At 41.0% G+C, this 19114-nt stretch overlaps 2 protein-coding genes across 3 annotated transcripts in view; one reads left to right on the top strand and one right to left on the bottom strand.

Moving 5' to 3' along the window:
* Positions 1–1156, bottom strand: part of Sec15 (exocyst complex component Sec15) — a 233595-nt gene extending 232439 nt beyond the window's left edge. The window contains exon 1 of one of the 2 annotated variants that reach the window (XM_067147038.2): positions 957–1156. In XM_067147038.2, the coding sequence (XP_067003139.1) occupies positions 957–1051 (95 nt within the window). In that variant the 5' untranslated portion in view covers positions 1052–1156. Of the gene's footprint in view, positions 1–617; positions 776–956 lie in introns of those variants that run through there. The other variant, XM_067147037.2, reaches the window with a different exon arrangement.
* LOC136873799 (E3 ubiquitin-protein ligase RNF103) overlaps positions 1–19114 on the top strand; it is a 151036-nt gene that overhangs the window by 14760 nt on the left and 117162 nt on the right. The window lies entirely within an intron of this gene.

Here is a 19114-nt window from a genome sequence, read left to right as displayed (position 1 = left end):
GGAAAACTGTGCACTATGGTGTCAACACAGACGAATAACTCTCACTCAATTCTATGGTGACTAAGGCGATACAGGCCATTCGTGCATGATACACATTTTGTACTCATTACTAATATGTTATTTTATTTTATTGTGTGTATTTCGTTTATGGCATCGGGCTGCAATAAATGATTATATATATATATATATGAAAACACAAAGATCCAGGGAGAGGAGTATGGTATCTTACCAATGAGAGACACGGCTGGACACTAACAAGAAACTTGTGTTCATTATCCACTTACACAACTATTTCATGCTCCTTAAGCAGAGATATTAATAAGAGAATGAGGATTTATATCTAACGACATCGCATATGAAGTTTGTACCTTAGATTATGTTCTTCATGTATTTAAAAGTTTTTTTCACATTATCATCAGTGGCAAAAATTAAACACCCAAAGAGCATAAATTTTCACTTAATGACTAACCGATAAGGTACGTGGTTGTAACCATAACGTCTATTAAAACGATAAAGACGGGATAATTCCAAAAGTTAACGAGTTTCTTTTCATATCATACAACAAAAATATTGTATCCATTCAAGATTACAGAATAACAATAAGCAATATCTCCTACCTAATCACCAGTCCTACACTGCTTGTATCAGTAGTTTCTAATTCGTACAACAAATGCTCATGCTTCGGCTGCATACAGACATCTGATTCCGCCCCTCTATGAGAGTGCTGGGCCATAACAGACAAATTTTCACTAGGTGTCTTAGCGGACTCGATCTCTTTCAAAATAACAGCAATACATTTCAAAACATGTCAAACGAAAGCCGGCCTTTTGCCGAATACTTCACCTTGCGCAGAAGCAAAATACTACGACAGTAATAATAAATCGAATATAAAGCACCTGCGTACACGGGGCAAGATACACCCCGCGAGGTTCGAGAAACCACAAACTTAGAAATACCTGAAAGTCGGACCCCAGTAATCGTCAATCCCTTCTATTTCTTGCAGAAATAACTCATGATGCTGAGCTCGACTATCTTGCTGATTATAATCCATAGCTGCAAACTGTCAGCCTAGCAGAACATGTAACACAAATCCAATTGTGCATACTAAACAGGGACGAACACCCACACCTGCGAAATGTCAAACTGGAAACTGATAATAAATACAATGGAGAATCACCTAATTTCACGGAGAATAAAGCAATCCCAAAGAATACTTAAAATCTACTTCGGAAAGATCTTCCTGTTTTCTCAGGAAAAAAAAAAAAAAAAAGAAAAGAAAAAACATGACTTTCTTTCGCATTATCACTGCTGCATTACATAGAACGTATGGAATTCATAACGGAAAGATAGCCTACCAAAATTTCATTCGTTATAGGCTATACGCTAGTTATTTGGTCTAACAAGGACGAATAGAAAAAAATAGAGTGAAAATTCGTGGTGCTAGTGAGGCTACATTGGGGACAGCTGATCGTCAACATGTGTTTAAAACGGTAAGAGAAACGATTAAATGCAGAATATCAAATATAAATAATGAATTTAAAACAGCGTTTTCATTACTGTGGTGTTTCAGGGTTGTGTACCCAATGTACAAACCCGTAATGACTGTATTGATTCGCGATACCTATATATCTGCTACAAAATAAGGTATACAATGTTCCACGTTAAAGAAGGAATCGATGATAAATGTTTTCGAAATATTTAACAACTCGCCCGGTAATGATATGAGTAAATATCTGTAATCACAGATAAGGCTATTTTCGGATGATGTTATACTGTATGGAGTACCGGTAGTAAATGAGTTGCAGGATTGTGAGCGGCTGCAGGGGGATTAAAACAATGTTGTGTAATGGACAGCAGACAATGGTATGCCTGTGAATTGGATGAACATCATGTTTTAAGATTCAGAAAGAAGAAAAATCCTCCCGGTTTTAAAAATTGTGTTGATGTTGTGATGGTACATCATTTGGAACAATGTAAGTACATAGGTGTTAATATAAGGAATGATCTTCATTGGGGTAATCATATTAACGAGATTGTTAAGAAAGGTGACAGATCTCTTCGCATGGTTATGAGATTATTTAGGGGTTCAAGTGAGGATGTAAGGAAGAGGGCGTATAAGTCTCTGGGTGGGACGATAATATTGAAAAAAGATGTTTCTTTCTGCCACGTGTTACAAAGGACTAAAAAGAAAAATGTGCTTTAATAATGAGTTAGTTCGTCTGACGTCAACCATTCTCGTCCGCTTGCACCAAATAAATTTTAATCGGTAATAGTCAATACAATATATTTCTACTTAGCACTGAAACAAAGACTAGTTTTATCTAGAATTAGGTTAAGTTTACATATGAAACAGAATATCAATTGCAATATCAGTAGGTACCGGTACTGTGACTTGTTAAGAATCAGATGTAATGTATATGGTCATGAAATAAGAAGCAAAATGTGTTTACTAAAGTGGTTAAAATAAATATGTGAAGGTGAAATAAATATTGCGAAAATTTCGAATATAGGTAGTTCCGATTGTGCAGTATTCGAACCTCTATGACTCTCCCTAAGGCCATTTCAATCTTCCCCTGATTCCATTTGTCTTCTCACCCTAATCATTCTCGAAAATAGTCTACCCATTGGTCGTAATCAATACTCGGTTTGTCCACCCAATTCCCCCCTTTTCTTTTATTTATTATGACCCATACCCTATCAGTTTGGTTCATCTTACACTCCCTATTTATTAACTCGGCTTGTTCATCCAAATTGTCTTGCTCTCAGCAATTTTCAATTTGTATTATTTTCTTAGATTACAGAACGCTACACTTTCTATAGTCCCTCCATTCTTCCTGAGTTCTTTTAGCGACGTCATGACTTTCTTAATTCTTTACACTCCTTGTTGTACCAGACTTCTTCCCACTCTTCTTCCTTCTCGTGACTATATCCTCCTGTGCAACCTTTTTCGTTGGGTATTCAATATTCTATCGCACTGTCAATGTTACCTTCTTTTAAAGCCTCTTCCCATCCACACCCAATTAATACCAGCTCATTTTCTCTAAACGCGTCTAATTCCTATTTTGCCTTTTCCATCCATCTGTATTTAACATAACTCTTACACTTCTCGATACACGTCCCTTCCTCTCCACCTACAATTACTACCTCGCATCATTCTATCATCACCCATACAGGCGCATGGTGGGATTCCGACCAGTCACTTACCTCTATCTTTTTAATGACCTATAACAAGACTTCCGAGCTCATTACTAGGTCAATAACACTCCCACCCTGTCCTGCAATGAATGTCAGCTTCCCCCTATCTCCTTCCCGCCGGCCATTCAAAATATCAAATTTCCCTGCGACGCATAATTCCAGTAGCTTTGACCCGTAGTCAATCCTCTCTTTATCTGCATTTAGTCTTCCTCCCCTAATCGCCATCTGGTCCGCTTTGCTGTATAAAGTAAACTGTTCGCCTATTCTAGCGTTCCAGTCACCAAATAACAACATTACATCTTCATCAAATTTCCCTCTTATGATATTTGTTTCCAGTAATAATTCTTCAAAAAAACTTCGTTACGTAAGAAGAGTTCTGGGGGTGGCAATATGCAAAAGTCAAACATATCTTCTTTTCTCTCCCTTGTACCTTCCCCATACTAAACCTGATCCAAACTACCTCTTCCATCTGATTTTCAATGTCCTCTACTAGCTCACTAATCCTTTCTTTTATTAATAATACTATCCCTACAGGCCTTCTGCCCTTACCGTGCTATTTTCTTTTGGATTTATACTTGACCCCATATACTTTCCATTGTATCACCTTCCAATTTCAAGCCACGTTTCTAGAAGCGTCACAATGTCAAAGCTTTCCCCAATTTCTATAACCTCCACATTACCTAGCTTATTTAATTATCCTTCAATATTTACGAACTCTACCTTCCAATCTAGCTACAATTTAACCTCCTGCCCCTCCCCATTTCCACCCCTATTTTTGCTTCTCGTTATTATGGCCCTATCTCCTTCTACTTCCAAGCCTTCTTCTTTGCAATTTGGAACGCACCGTGTCCTCCTTATCCTCAACGGCTTTACATTCCCGACCCCCCCCCGCCCCATAAATCCTTTAAACTCGCACTTCTCCCTTCATTCAGGGCTTCTCGCACTTTTATTTCACAGCGTGCATCTTGTTCTTTAGCGTGCACTTGTCCACTTACAGTTGAACTTTCCGATTCTTGAGATGCTCCTTCTGTCAACACTTGCTGACACCTCATTCCTGCACCTGGACTGCTCTGGGCACTGACCCCTGGCGTGCGTTCCTCTCGTACCTCGCTTCCATCACTTTCTGAATCAGCTGTCCTTCCCATATTAACTTATTTGCCATTTGTTGGTCATGCTTCCTGTCGTTCGCATTTCCTTCCCAATTTACATCTGGCAAATTCAGATCTCCCGCTACAATCACATTTCTTTCCATGTCGTTTCCCACATAGCTGACTATCCTATCAAATAATTCTGAATCCGCATCAGTGCTACCCTTTCCCGATCTGTACACTCCAAATATATCAAGTTGCCTATTATCTTTAGAAATCAGCCTTACACCTAGAATTTCATGTGTCTCATCTTTAACTTTTTCGTAGCTTACAAATTCTTCTTTCACCAGAATGAAAACTCCCCCTCCCACCTTTCCTATCCTATCTCTACGATACACACTCCAGTGCCGTGAGAAAATTTCTGCATCCATTATATCATTTCTCAGCCATGATTCAACTCCTATTACAATATCTGGTAAATATATATCTATTAAATTACTTAATTCTATTCCTTTCTTTACAATACTTCTACAGTTCAACACTAACAATTTTATGTCATCCCTACTTGATTTCCAGTTCCCTGTTCCCTTATCACCGCTCCCTAGGCCATCCCGTTTCCCTGAATGTACCTCCCGCTTCGCTTGCTCAGCAATCTGCCTGTCGTCTTGCCTTGTTTCCATAATGTCTTCATTCTTCAGCTTCTCATCTATCTGCTGCAACTTTGCCACCGTCCACCATTTCCCCCATCTGCCGTTAGATACCACCAGCTCTTGGCCCGTGATATGCGCTCTTATTCCTTGATGGCTTGCTCTCATTAGATGCCTCATTAAAGTGATCATGCACTTGTTGCCGTCACTCCCCATACCTCTTTTCACACATATTTTCTCCTTGAATGTTACCCGCGTTTCTCACGACAATTTCCGACATCAAAATTGATAGGAACTTGTGCCCGTCACCGTGCACACACACCTACTAACACAACTACTTGGTTGGAACAGGCTAACAACAGCCCGCGGCTGGACTCGTACCCCATCAATCAACGATAGGAAGCAGAAAGGTGATAACCCGCACCCCAAAATAAAAGAATGGGATTAAAAACAGAAATTTATTAACACAATTAGGAATTCAAATAAAACATAAAGTGAACAAAGATTAAGAGAGGATACAGAAAAGGGATAACTTAAGTATCACAGACGTAAGGGCTTTAAAACCGCAGTTGTGTTTCCCATAATAAGTGCCGTCTGGTAGATACTAACAAAATTGTAAGGAAATATTTTGCATTGCAACTACAACAGAATTAGAACATACCTCGTTCTTGGCGAAGTAATTAGTTATTTGGAACGAAGCATCTCTTTCGCCAAAGCGAGAAGTTAGATACGTACAATGAAAGCAAATATTTACTATCTTAAAATTAAATTACGCAAACGAGCATCCGGTAATACCAGACACGAGTTCAAATCGTATCTTATTTTAAAAGACGCGGTTCACAACAAGCACCTCTAAGTATCCGCATCCCCAGACAATAAACAAAAAGAACACCGGGAAGATGGCCCGGCAAAAAAATATATATATCAAAGATGCAAGGTTGCCATAGTTACGAGATAGTTAAATGTATACATCAATGAAAAGGTTACAATGGAGTGCGAACCTTTAAAATAAACAATCAAACCGGCGTATAAGCCGAGAATATAAGCAAATAAAAAGAAAAATATCAGTAGTGTTAAATAGACACTTGTGAGATACGGAAAAATAAGAAATAAATCCACGCCAACTCACTCACGCACGGTGTAGTGACCAAATATGTGCAGGACAAAATGAATATTACTATCAAGACACGTTGCGAAGAAACTCGTACTGCATGATGAATAAGATCACCGGCCCACGAGCTTGATTAAAACAAACCAGGTCGTAACCCAAGGATCGCCGCATAATAGATAGCTTCATCCAGTTACGATCCAGACATCCATCCAGTATCCACGCTAGATGACATATTCATATCGCCTCTCCTAGGGCGAACATGAATTACCCAACATTAGCGTTAACGTAACATCAACACCAACACACGTTCAGCCAGTCATAACCAAGAAGAAAACATAGCGTTGGGTCTCAATTCAGAACAACAGGCAAACACACAAAATTCACACAGAGCTATTTTCCGTTCCCACATATTGGATAATTTGTACGAAAATAAACGCCCACAAGAGAAGCAAATAAAACCTACAGCAACTGAAAATTTTAAAAATGTAGAAAAGTGACTCAGTACACGAGATCAGCATAATTACGGCAAACCAACAATCAAAATAAATAACTTACGTCCCGAAGAATAGAACCAGCAGATCCTATATAATCAATATCATTGACTCTGAGCAGAGAGTCGCCTAGGGTAGACGATAAATTAATTTGATAAACCACACAAAAGTTAGTGCAACCATTTTGTAGTTTAACGTTTTCACCTTGCTCGCATCAGACATTGTTGTCTCTCACAGTGAGCGGACGGCAAAGAATGTCACAAAAGAGAAATGCTTCGTCAGGTATTGATGGCATGAGACGCTATCTGTCAAGGAGAAGATAAAGATACGTCATGTTTGGGAATATTACAAATTGATACCTTCGAGACATTGCCGCAAGAACGACGTCAGAATGGTCCAACACAAGGAAAGAACTTGGTGTGGCACAATCTCCACTTCGATTGGCCTGTTCCCTTGCATTTTTCCCACCCTTTCAGCATCGTCGATATCTACTTCGCTGAAGTTGAGCTTCATCTTAATCTGTATAACTTCAACCACCTTATACACTACCGGTCAAAAGTTTATGATCACTTATGCAAAAAACTAGATACTTTATTTCAATATACAAACACATCGTAAAAACTAAACAGACCAACAAAATATATATTTTCTCTCTATCATGGTTTATATTTTAGCCTCTTCAAAGCATCTATCCTTTGCCCCCCGAACAGTTGCACAAACACTTGGCATTCTGGAAATAAGATTTTGTAGTGTTTGTGTAGATATTGCAGTCCAACAGCTCTGTAAATTATTCCATAGCTCTTTAACATTAGTTGACCTCAGTTTTCGGACCTCCCTATCAAGTTCATCCCATAACAGTTCAACGGGATTTAATTCTGGTGACAGATTTGGCCAAATCATATTTTTCAGTTCCCCACATTTCTCTTTGCTATTGAAATACCGTCTACACAATTTAGAAGAATATTTGGGGTCATTATCCTGCTGCAGAACAAACCCACGACCAATAAGCCTCTTGCCAGATGGAACTGCATTGTTGATCAGTATCCTGTGATATCCTTCCTTCTTTAATGTCCCATTAATTCACACTAGATCACCGACTTTATCACCCACAAAACATCCCCACACCATAACCGACCCTTCACCATGCTTCACTCTAGGTGTCCCACACTGACTCTTCATATGTTCTCCACGAAGTCGACGAACAAACATTCGACGATGGCTTCCAAATATTTCAAACTTCGATTCATCCGTGAATAACACCTTGGACCATTGCTGCACGCTCCAGTTTTTATGTTACTATGCCCATTGCATTCTTTTCTCCTTATTTTGTGTCCGTAATAAAAGGTTTTTTGGCCGCTATGCGCCCCTTTAAACCTCGCTCATGAAGACGGCGTTGCACTGTTGAGACAGAGATTGGAGCAGCTCGCATATTATTGAATTCCTCGCGAATTTCAAGTGCCATATGAGTCCTCTGACGTTTACTCTGTACACATATGAACTGACCTTCCCTGTATGATGTTACACGGGGTCTTCCAGATCGCGAAACACTTGCATTGGCACCGGATTGCTTGAACCGCTGCAATGTATACACCAGTGTAGATTGGGCTACGCCAACTTTTGTTGCTATTGTCCTACTAGAATACCCTTCGTGATGCAGAGCTACAATTACAGCATGTTTTTCGTTCCAATCTGCTGCTTCCGTCCCATTTGGAGGTAATATGTTATGCACCTGATCAGATACACAAACACACTGCTAGCTGCAAACAGTGTACTGAAAACTAATGTGAACTGCTTGCTACAGAGACAGCTGAAGGAATGAGGCCTATTCGAGTGGACATGCCTTAGGTAACGACAAGTCAGTGTTGTTGTGCTTACTCATTAGCGACCCTCCATGCGGAGACACGGTCATATACACAATAGAGTCGTTCCGTCTTTTCATGTTCATGCTTGTTTTATTATCAGAAGAAAGCTATGATAGATTATTTAAAACTACATCTCTGTTTTAACCACAAATCCATAGTTGTGATAGGTGATCGAAAACTTTTGACCGGTAGTGTATATGAGGTCTATTTTGGTCTCTTTTATATCTTTCTTCATTCCATATATGAATATGCAATTCTTCTTTTATAAAATTTTTAAGTCCTTCATCTCCTTCATTTGGGTTGCCTGGTGTTCCTGCATCATTTCCTTTATTTCTTCTCCTTTGCTCGCTTCCTTCACCACTCTCTTGATCTCTCCAAGCTCCTCCCAACCGAACGGTCCCTGGTTTGGACCCGGGTTCTTTTCTATACCTCCTACCACCAGCAGCGTCGCAATAACCGTCGCACACAACATGATCTCCAACAGTCCTTTATAACCACTAATTTCTTTTCCTCTCTCAGCACCACGTTCCCTCCAACACCGCCTTGCACCATGCCATCTTCCAATTCTTAGCCTGTATTTCTGTAGCGTTATTGCCATATTGCGCACCTCAGCTCACTCATACGTCCGCACTTCCCGATGTCTCGCACGTGACTGATTATCCAAAGTAGCTAACAATATGACTAAATTAAATAAATTAAAATCTATGCCTCTGTCATGATCCAATAAAATACAATTCATTCATCCAGTACATTTTTACAAAGTTCTTGCTGCCTATTTAGAATCAAGATTGTTGACTACCCAGGCTTCTCTCAGTGGAATAAATCAAGATTTGCAAAATAGTAGTTGGTATAATTATCTCGTCCGTCATCTAGCAATGTTAAGTCCATCTGAATGACCCTAGAAGCTATATATAATATATATGGAGAATAAAGTATTGTACATCCCTACAAACTGTTTAGAATCTTAAACTAACAGGAACACCTATTGGTGGTTTCAGGGATTACAAGGAAAATAGAAATCATGAAAGGGAGCCTCGTGATCGACTGCCACTGCCTTGTGCTTCAGACACTATTGCTATATCAAAAGTTGAGTGTAAAAGCTCATTTAGCTCCAGGATGGGATTGTAACCCCTTCAAGAAATGCCGTTTTGGTGGTTCGCGTTTCTGATTTGATGTTCATCAATGTAACTGGACCTCCTCTTTTCGAATTCGATCCACTGCCATATGTGAAAATCTGGCTGGCAACTGGGAAGCGATCAGCATGGGAAATCTTCTCTCGTAAAAGAAAAATGAACGCAGAGCAACTTCCCTTCGAGCCTGTCTGGAAAGTTTTGAGGGCTTAGGTGAGTACCGGAGGATATAGTTTTCCAACTAAAGCCCTGCCTAATATCACTAAACGTGAATGCATACAATATCGAAAGCTCATAATACTGATCAACAATATCATTACATTGACATTGTCATTTTCTGCCACTCATTTTCTATTACATAAAATCAGCTTCATGGTCCGTATCGCACTTCAATAGATTCACAATTAAGTATTTAATTTATTTTCCAAGTCGTCGATACAATGATTGCTTAAGGCAATTTTTAATGGTCAAAAGTGGTACATGTTTCGTATATTATCAACATCTTCAGCCACATAACACTGTTTAGATGAAAAATATATAAAATTGACAAAGTAATGCTTTAGAGGAAGTGTCCTTAAAGTCAATCTTATGTTAATTTTAAGGACACTTCCTCTAAAGCATTACTTTGTCAATTTTATATATTTTTCATCTAAACAGTGTTATGTGGCTGAAGATGTTGATAATATACGAAACATGTACCACTTTTGACCATTAAAAATTGCCTTAAGCAATCACTGTATCGACGAGGTGGAAAATAAATTAAATACTTAATTGTGAACTCATTTTCTATATATGGGATTAATGTTGCGTTCCGAGTAAAACAGCGTGTCTGAATATTTTCTGAAATTAGCGGGGTAGTTAGATAACTTTGCACATGCTATATGATTGTCCCATGGACGATGTGTACTATACCTAGTAATGGATAAAATGAATACGCCCTAGGATTGTGATGATATAAGATGAATAATGGATGTAATTAATATGCCCTAGGATGACTGGGATGATATACTGTATGTTAAGATATGAGGACCCAAAAAAGGTTGGGCGATAACATATTTCATAGAAAGAGAATTGGGCTAAGCACCAATTTGGAATGGAAGATGGTTGAAGTATTAGAGCCGACACAGTCTAGCCTGAGTAAGCAGAGAGCGATGACGTGCTGTGTGGTGCGTGCGGTGAAGTATGGTGGGAGTAAAACAATATCGGGCCGCGATTGGGAGGTGGCTATGGAGGCTGAGGATGGCTTAAACGAGATATTTGGAGAGGAAGGAAGATCTGGGAAAGATAGGGAGAGGCGGTCTTGGTGGCAGCGGTGATATCAAGGAAATGATGAAAGACCAATCGAAGGAGCTATGGAATATGAGGTAATGGTTACAAAAAACGCAGAAGAAACTATGACCAAAGCGGGTATGAACGAGAAGGAAATAGCGTTGGTAAGAGAGAAAGTACAAAACCTAGAAAAGGAAGTGCTCAAACTGAAGAAAGGAGCGGAAGTCAGCAACCAGGAAAGGATGAAGAAACGCTTTTTTATACACTGACTGACAGAGCAAATGCAACACCAAGAAGGAGTGGTTCGAAAGGGATGAAAGTTGGGGGAAAAACAGAGACGGCACGGACGAATAATTGATGTTTATTTCAAACCGATATGCAGGTTACACAATGCGCACGGCATCGACTCAGTAGGATGTAGGACCACCGCGAGCGGCGATGCACGCAGAAACACGTCGAGGTACAGAGTCAATAAGAGTGCGGATGGTGTCCTTAGGGATGATTCTCCATTCTCTGTCAACCATTTGCCACAGTTGGTCGTCCGTACGAGGCTGGGGCAGAGTTTGCAAACGGCGTCCAATGAGATCCCACACGTGTTCGATTGGTGAGAGATCCGGAGAGTACGCTGGCCACGGAAGCATCTGTACACCTCGTAGAGCCTGTTGGGAGATGCGAGCAGTGTGTGGGCGGGCATTATCCTGCTGAAACAGAGCATTGGGCAGCCCCTGAAGGTACGGGAGTGCCACCGGCCGCAGCACATGCTGCACGTAGCGGTGGGCATTTAACGTGCCTTGAATACGCACTAGAGGTGACGTGGAATCATACGCAATAGCGCCCCAAACCATGATGCCGCGTTGTCTAGCAGTAGGGCGCTCCACAGTTACTGCCGGATTTGACCTTTCTCCACGCCGACGCCACACTCGTCTGCGGCGACTATCACTGACAGAACAGAAGCGTGACTCATCGGAGAACACGACGTTCCGCCATTCCCTCATCCAAGTTGCTCTAGCCCGGCACCATGCCAGGCGTGCACGTCTATGCTGTGGAGTCAATGGTAGTCTTCTGAGCGGGCGCCGGGAGTGCAGGCCTCCTTCAACCAATCGACGGGAAATTGTTCTGGTCGATATTGGAACAGCCAGGGTGTCTCGCACATGCTGAAGAATGGCGGTTGACGTGGCGTGCGGGGCTGCCACCGCTTGGCGGCGGATGCGCCGATCCTCGCGTGCTGACGTCACTCGGGCTGCGCCTGGACCCCTCGCACGTGCCACATGTCACTGCGCCAACCATCTTCGCCACAGGCGCTGCACCGTGGACACATCCCTATGGGTATCGGCTGCGATTTGACGAAGCGACCAACCTGCCCTTCTCAGCCCGATCACCATACCCCTCATAAAGTCGTCTGTCTGCTGGAAATGCCTCCGTTGACGGTGGCCTGGCATTCTTAGCTATACACGTGTCCTGTGGCACACGACAACACGTTCTACAATGACTGTCGGCTGAGAAATCACGGTACGAAGTGGGCCATTCGCCAACGCCGTGTCCCATTTATCGTTCGCTACGTGCGCAGCACAGCGGCGCATTTCACATCATGAGCATACCTCAGTGACGTCAGTCTACCCTGCAATTGGCATAAAGTTCTGACCACTCCTTCTTGGTGTTGCATTTGCTCTGTCAGTCAGTGTATATGGTATTTAGGAAGAAACGAGAGAAAGTAAAGTGGACGTAATTTACAAAGTGGTTGACGTCATCGAGATCAATGTGAAAATTAATTTCAGTGAAGTGGACATAGATGATGCGGAAAGGGTGGATAGAGCGAAAGGGCGTAGACCAATCAGTGATCGGGAACGCTATCTGTTTACAAAGACAAAACATTTTGTTAAAGAGAGATATAGGCAGAGCAGGAAGTGAGAATCTGAAAATTTTAAAGAGGCATTTGGCAGGGCCAGACACCAAGGTTTGAAGGCCTACATAAGGGGGCAATAGTTAGTGGTTTCAAATGGAAGATGGGATCGTGTGTAACCAGTGTCAAAACTGAAAGCAATGGGCGAGAATTCCAAGATGGAGGAGGACTTGACCACTAGGCAGGAGGAAAGGAAGGAGGCATCGCGAGTGGTGGAAAGAGCTGAGGTAAGAGAGGAGCTCAAACCAGGGAAAAGTGGTCAGCGCAGTGCGGGAATAGAAACGAAGAGCTGGCAGGTGATGGTGGAGGGAGAGTTTCAAGAAACTTCAAGTGAAGAATGCAGTGGACAAATGAGTAACAAAGGTGGAGGTGCGAGGAGTGAGATGAAAGGAAAAGAAAATATGAACTAAGGGAGAAGTATGAGTCTAAAAGACTTCTGGGATAAAACGAATAAAGGAATGGATGAAAAAGAGGGAAGAGAGCGACAAAATATGTCAAGAAAGGAAGGAATGGAGTTAGAAGGTGAGAGGGATGTGGTAACGAGAAGCAAAAATAAGGAAGAAAATGTGGAAGGGGGAGGTTAATTTATAGCAAATTTGGAAGATAAGGTTTGTAAATATTGAGGGACTGTTAGGCAAATTAGGTATTAAAGAATTTAATGAAGTAATGGAAATCTTTGATACTGTGGTTCTCTTAGAAACGTGGCTTGAACTAGGGACGGGGATAATATGGGGGGGGGGGTTGTGATTAAGCATGAATCCAAAAGAAAGGAGAGGAGTAAGGGGAGAGGGGTGGGAGGGATAGTGATGCTAATAAGAGAAGAGATTAGTGATCTAATATAGGATATTGAAAAAAGATTTAAGAACTTATGTCGGTCAGGTTTAAGATGGGGAGTGAGGAAAGGAGGGTAGGGAATGTAAGTTTAGGTTTTGCACATTGCCACCCCAAGAACGCAAATGATAAATTATTGATTATAAGGGGGAAGTTTGAAGAAGGTGGTATGTTGCTATTTGGGGATTGGAATGTGAGGATAGGGGTGTAGAGCCCAATGTACAATAAAGAAGACGGAAGGGAAATGAAAAAAGTAGAAGAAGTGAAGATACAGTCAGTAATAGTAATGGGTATAAACTTTTATAGAAGTGTGCAGCGGGAAACATATATTCTGAACGGTTGGCACGAGGGCGACAGGAGGGGAAACTGACGTATGTTACAGAGCAAGGAGGAAATGTAATAAATATAGTAGTGAGCTCAGAAGACATGTTAGAGGAAATCAAATGGATGTAGGTAGTAGAGTAATTTGAATCACATCACTTTCTAGTCTGGGTATTGGTAGAAAGCAGGAGGGTGGACAAGAGGAGAGAGCTAAAGGGAGGTAAAGAGTTGAGGAAAAGGTACATTAAATATAAATGGTTGGAGAAGGCAAGTAGGGAATGTTTTATTTTAAATTTTAAATACAGCGGAACCTTGGATTGCGAGCATAATTCGTTCCGGCAACATGCTTGTAATCCGAAGCGCTCGTATATCAAAGCAACTTTTCCCATAAGAAACAACTGAAACGCGGATGATTCATCCACAACACAAAAATATTTATTCGCATACCATTTCTAAAACAAAATAGAACGAAAAGCAAATTAAAGTGCACCTTTCCTTACAACAGAATCATTGTTGGTGTGAGGGAGACGAGAGATGACAAGAGAAGAGTTACTGTGTAGCACGAATTTCACTAACCGAATCACTGCTATCTGTTGGCTCACTGGAATTGTTTTCTTTTCGTGCAACTTTAACGAGGGGCCTGTCCAATGACTGTTGCTTTTGCCACTTTTTGTGGATTTCACGAAAATGTAACATTGCATTGTCATTGAACTAATTCACGCTCGCACTGCTGCAGCCTTATCCGGGTGGTGTTTTTCTACAAAACATTGCACCGTTTCCCACATATTGCACTTTTCCCGAATCTCAGTTGAAGTGAGAGATTCCAATGACTTTTCCTCCTCCTCTTTCTCGGACGAGATCTCCATAACCTCCTCCTGTTGTTCGTGATGCAGGTCCATCAGTTCGTTGGTGGTCATTTCCTGTTCTTCCGCCAGCTCTTGAATGCCCACGTCATTCACCTCCAGCCCCATAGTCTTCCCTAAGGACACAATTTCATCGACAATCGGCGGCTCACTGTCACCGATAATCCCATCAAAGTAACGTCCAAGAACACAGTCAGGCCGCAGCTTTCCCCATGTGGAAGCGAGAGTTCAATAGGGAACATGCATGATCCGGGGTTTTAATTAAAAATATGCTAATCTGATACAAAATTGCATGCAGAATTCAAAAATGTGATCAGAATGTACAAATATTAACTCCAAACATGATAAAAATCTACGAAAATGTCACGTCACGCAAGTACGCGATCTCATTGGCCTGACGTCATCGTACAGGTTGACTGAATTAGCAGACGAAATAACACGCAGTGTGCTGTGAGAAGCAGGATACACTTCGCGTATTTCTACTTTACGTTGGTGTCTAGTATGGTTAAATTCGAGGTCTATACATTGGATAATAATCTGAGTGGTATATTTTAGACTTAAAATGAATCCTGTGCAGACAGTGAGGCAGAAAACTTATAAATGGTGTAGAGTTCCGATGTGCAATAGCACATCGCATACCATCCCAAACAAATTGTTTATAAACGTTCCAAAGACGCTAAAACTAGGGAGAAATGGATTTTGGCGAGCTGGAGAAATGCTGGTGATATATCGGAAAAGTCTACAGTTTATTTTTTTGAAAATTTTAACGTAAGATGAATTTGTTTGAATTTTCAAATCACTTTTCCATGTCAGCTGTTTCTAGTGGTAAAACTTTAAATTTTAATGTATGATGCTTTATTTAAATGCTTCAATTACATCTTGGAATATGAAAGTAATAAACGGTGCATTAAATAATGCTAATTATTAAAGTATTCTCCAAACCTAACCTATGTTTTGGGTGATCCATGTCAAGATAATAAATCAAAGGGGTTATGAACCATTTTGACAGCTCTAATTCTACCAATATATCTTGGCATGGGACAGTTATGTATGTCTTTATTGAAGAGCTTAATTGGTAAAGAAATCTAGGCTATATCTAAATACCCTATAATGTAGCAAAGAATAGGCGTGTACATCATGAAAGGAAACGACGTGAATTTAACAAATGTATAACTCTACACAAAACCAATGCTTGTCTGTTGGAGTCTTATAAGTTAACAATGCTCAATTATAATAATTATCATAATATTAATGAAATAAATAACATAATTGCACACAGGTGAAAATAGTGATGTAGGTGTTTAAAATATAATCCAACTTAGCCTAAGTTTTAGGTTATACAAGCCAAGTCAATAAACCGAAGGGTAAAAATACCGCGCGAGTTGGCCGTGCGGTTAGGAGCGCGCAGCTGTGAGCTCGCATCCGGGAGATAGTGGGTTTTGAACCCCACTGCCGGCAGCCCTGAAGATGGTTTTCCGTGGTTTCCCATTTTCACACCAGGCAAATGTTGAGGCTGTACCTAAGGCCACGGCCGCTTTGTTCCCATTCCTAGGCCTTTCCTGTCCCATCGTCGCCATTATGTGACGGTGTGACGTAAAGCAAACAGAAAAAAAATTAAAGTCACAGCACCCAAAGACATTCCTGTATTGAACGACTAAAATGTCACCAGGACACTTTTCTTTCCTGATATGCTCAGCTTGTTAAAAGCCAAATGTAATTAATGTTATTGGCTTCACGCCCCGCTAGCTACTTCTACGATTTTCGGAGACGCCGATGTGCAGGAATTTAGTCCTGCAGGAGTTATTTTACGTGCCAGTAAATCTACCGACACGAGGCTGACGTATTTGAGCACCTTCAACTACCACCGGACTGAACCAGGATCGAACCTGCCAAGTTGGGGTCAGAAGGCCAGCACCTCAACAGTCTGAACCACTCAGCCCGACTTGTGAAAACTAGATGAAGTCATATTTACCTTTATCATGTTTAACTTTTTCCCTCCACAAAGATATTTAATTCTCTTTCATGGGCCCCGGAAGTGAGTAGGCCAGTTGTCCCAACCATAAATATATATTTTTTTGGGAATGATAGATTATAGCCCTATAGTACTATGATCTTTCTTTCTTTCCTTCTTTCTTTCTTAATCAGTTTATCCTTCAGGGTTGGTTTTCTCTCGGACTCAGCGAGGGATTTCACCTCTACCACTTCAAGGGCAGTGTCCTGGAACGTGAGACTTTGAGTATGGTGATGCAGCTGGTGAGGAGGGACATTACCTTGCCCAGGAGGCATCACCTGTTATGCTCAACAGGGGCCTTGTTGGAGGATGGGAGGATCGGAAGGGATAGACAAGGAAGAGGGAAGGAAACGGCCGTGGCCTTAGGTGCCTGGAGGAGAAGTAGGAAAATACGAAAAACCACTTCGAGGATGGCTGAGGTGGGATTCGAAACCCTTCTACTCAGTTGACCTCCCGAGGCTGAGTAGACCCCGTTCCAGCCCTCGTACTATTTGTTTTCAACTTTCATGGCAGAGCCGGGAATCGAAACCGGGCCTCCGGGAATGGCACACATTAACCACTACACCACAGAAGCGGACTAGTACTATAATGCTACCTATATGTTTATGTTAGTGCTGAAATCCGATTTCTTACTTTACTAATGCTGAAAGCCCGAAAATGTAATGTTATTCTTTAATAGGGGAATCAGTCTAGAAGGAAATGTTGAAAGTGATGTGATATCTATCCAGGTTCAGTTGTTATCCTAATACTATGGGTTACAGTACATTGCACGTATATAAAAGATGCCACTTACAAACTTGCTTTTTATCCGCGAAATTCTGCGGCCACAAAAGTCACTATTTTTCAAGAATGATGACATCTACACATGATAGATTGTCTGATTGTGCTGTTTTGAACCTTTCTTCTGTCATTCTGAAGTTATTCGCGATCATGAATAATAAACAATCGGCTTTAGCAACGGCTGATGCACAACGGCTGGTAGAGCTCCATGCGATACGGGATCGTGACGTCACAGCGCGCCGCTTACGTCAGAGGCCGTTTCACTCGCCTTGCGGAAAGGCACTATTAAATATTTTTTTAATGGTAGAAAACAAGGCAACATACCACAATGTAATACGTTTACGTACTATTTCATTGGTGTACTTTTCAAAAAAAATATTTTTGAAAATGATGCATGTTCCCAATTGGTGAGTCCATCCCAGGCTTATCGATGATCATCAGACAGTTCACGAAGGGGAAATGTTTTCTCCGAAACTCCCGGAGGGTAAGGTTTGTTTCTTCGGTCATTTCGAAGCATCGCTGAAATAGTGCTTTGGTGTATAGCTTCTTTAAGTTCGAAATGACTTGCTGATCCATAGGCTGGAGAAGTGGAGTAGTGCTGGGAGGAAGGAACTTGACCTTAAAGAACTTGAATTGCTCCAGTAGGTCATCCTCTAGGCCCCAAGGCCTGGAGGATGAGCAGGAGCATTGTCCACAACCAGCAAGACATTGAGCGGCAGATTGCATTCGGAAAGGTATTTCTTCACTAGAGGACCAAAGACCTCGTTCGTCCATTCAACAATCGAACAGGGGAGGGAAAAACGTAGGCACACATGACGCTCGTATTGCGGAACCTGACTCGTTTATCAAGTTACAATTTATTTAAAATGTTTGCTCGTCTTTCAAAACACTCTTAGACCAAGTTACTCGCATTCCGAGGATTCACTGTATTTTTATTCACTATCAATAACTTACAAATACATACAGAGGTAGTAAAACATACAGTGTGAATCCCACATCAAGTAAACTTGTATGTGGGCTTCAAAAATGCAATAGCTAAATTATGTACATCATGGCATCTAGTGAATATCATTTACTTTATTATCATTTCGGCGATATTTGACTACAGTAATTTTATGAACAATTTTTCTGCATTTAGTGTAATAAACAGGAAGCTGGAAAGGAGGGACATGGGTTAAGGAGGTCTCTTAGTAGAGAGGAATAGTGTATTAGTTGATTTAAATATTATAATGGGAATTGATAAGTTGATCTACTTTGTAATAATTGTTAATGAGCCATGTGAACAGCCTTTTCTTCGGGGTAATCTGATTGTCACTGATCACGTCCACAAGTAATGCATTGTATATCCGTGGCCCTAGACAACTTAGATTTCTTTGTCCAATTAAAGTGTTCCGGCGTGGTATACTTATTCTAGTTCTGTCTTGCAGCCTAGTGCAAATTTTTGACTTGTGTTCGTTGCAGAAGAGCTTTAAATTTTTATGCATGTATAGGGTCACTGACTGCACAAATAACTGCCGTTTGTTAAGTACCATGCTTTGCTAGAACAGTTCATATTTTGGAAACATCATTGGCTTTTTGTGCATGACTTTCAGAATGTAGTTCTGGCATGTATTTA

This window comes from Anabrus simplex, chromosome 5 (genome assembly GCF_040414725.1).
Source record: "Anabrus simplex isolate iqAnaSimp1 chromosome 5, ASM4041472v1, whole genome shotgun sequence".
Lineage (NCBI taxonomy): Eukaryota > Metazoa > Arthropoda > Insecta > Orthoptera > Tettigoniidae > Anabrus > Anabrus simplex.
This window is presented reverse-complemented; position numbering and strand designations above follow the sequence as displayed.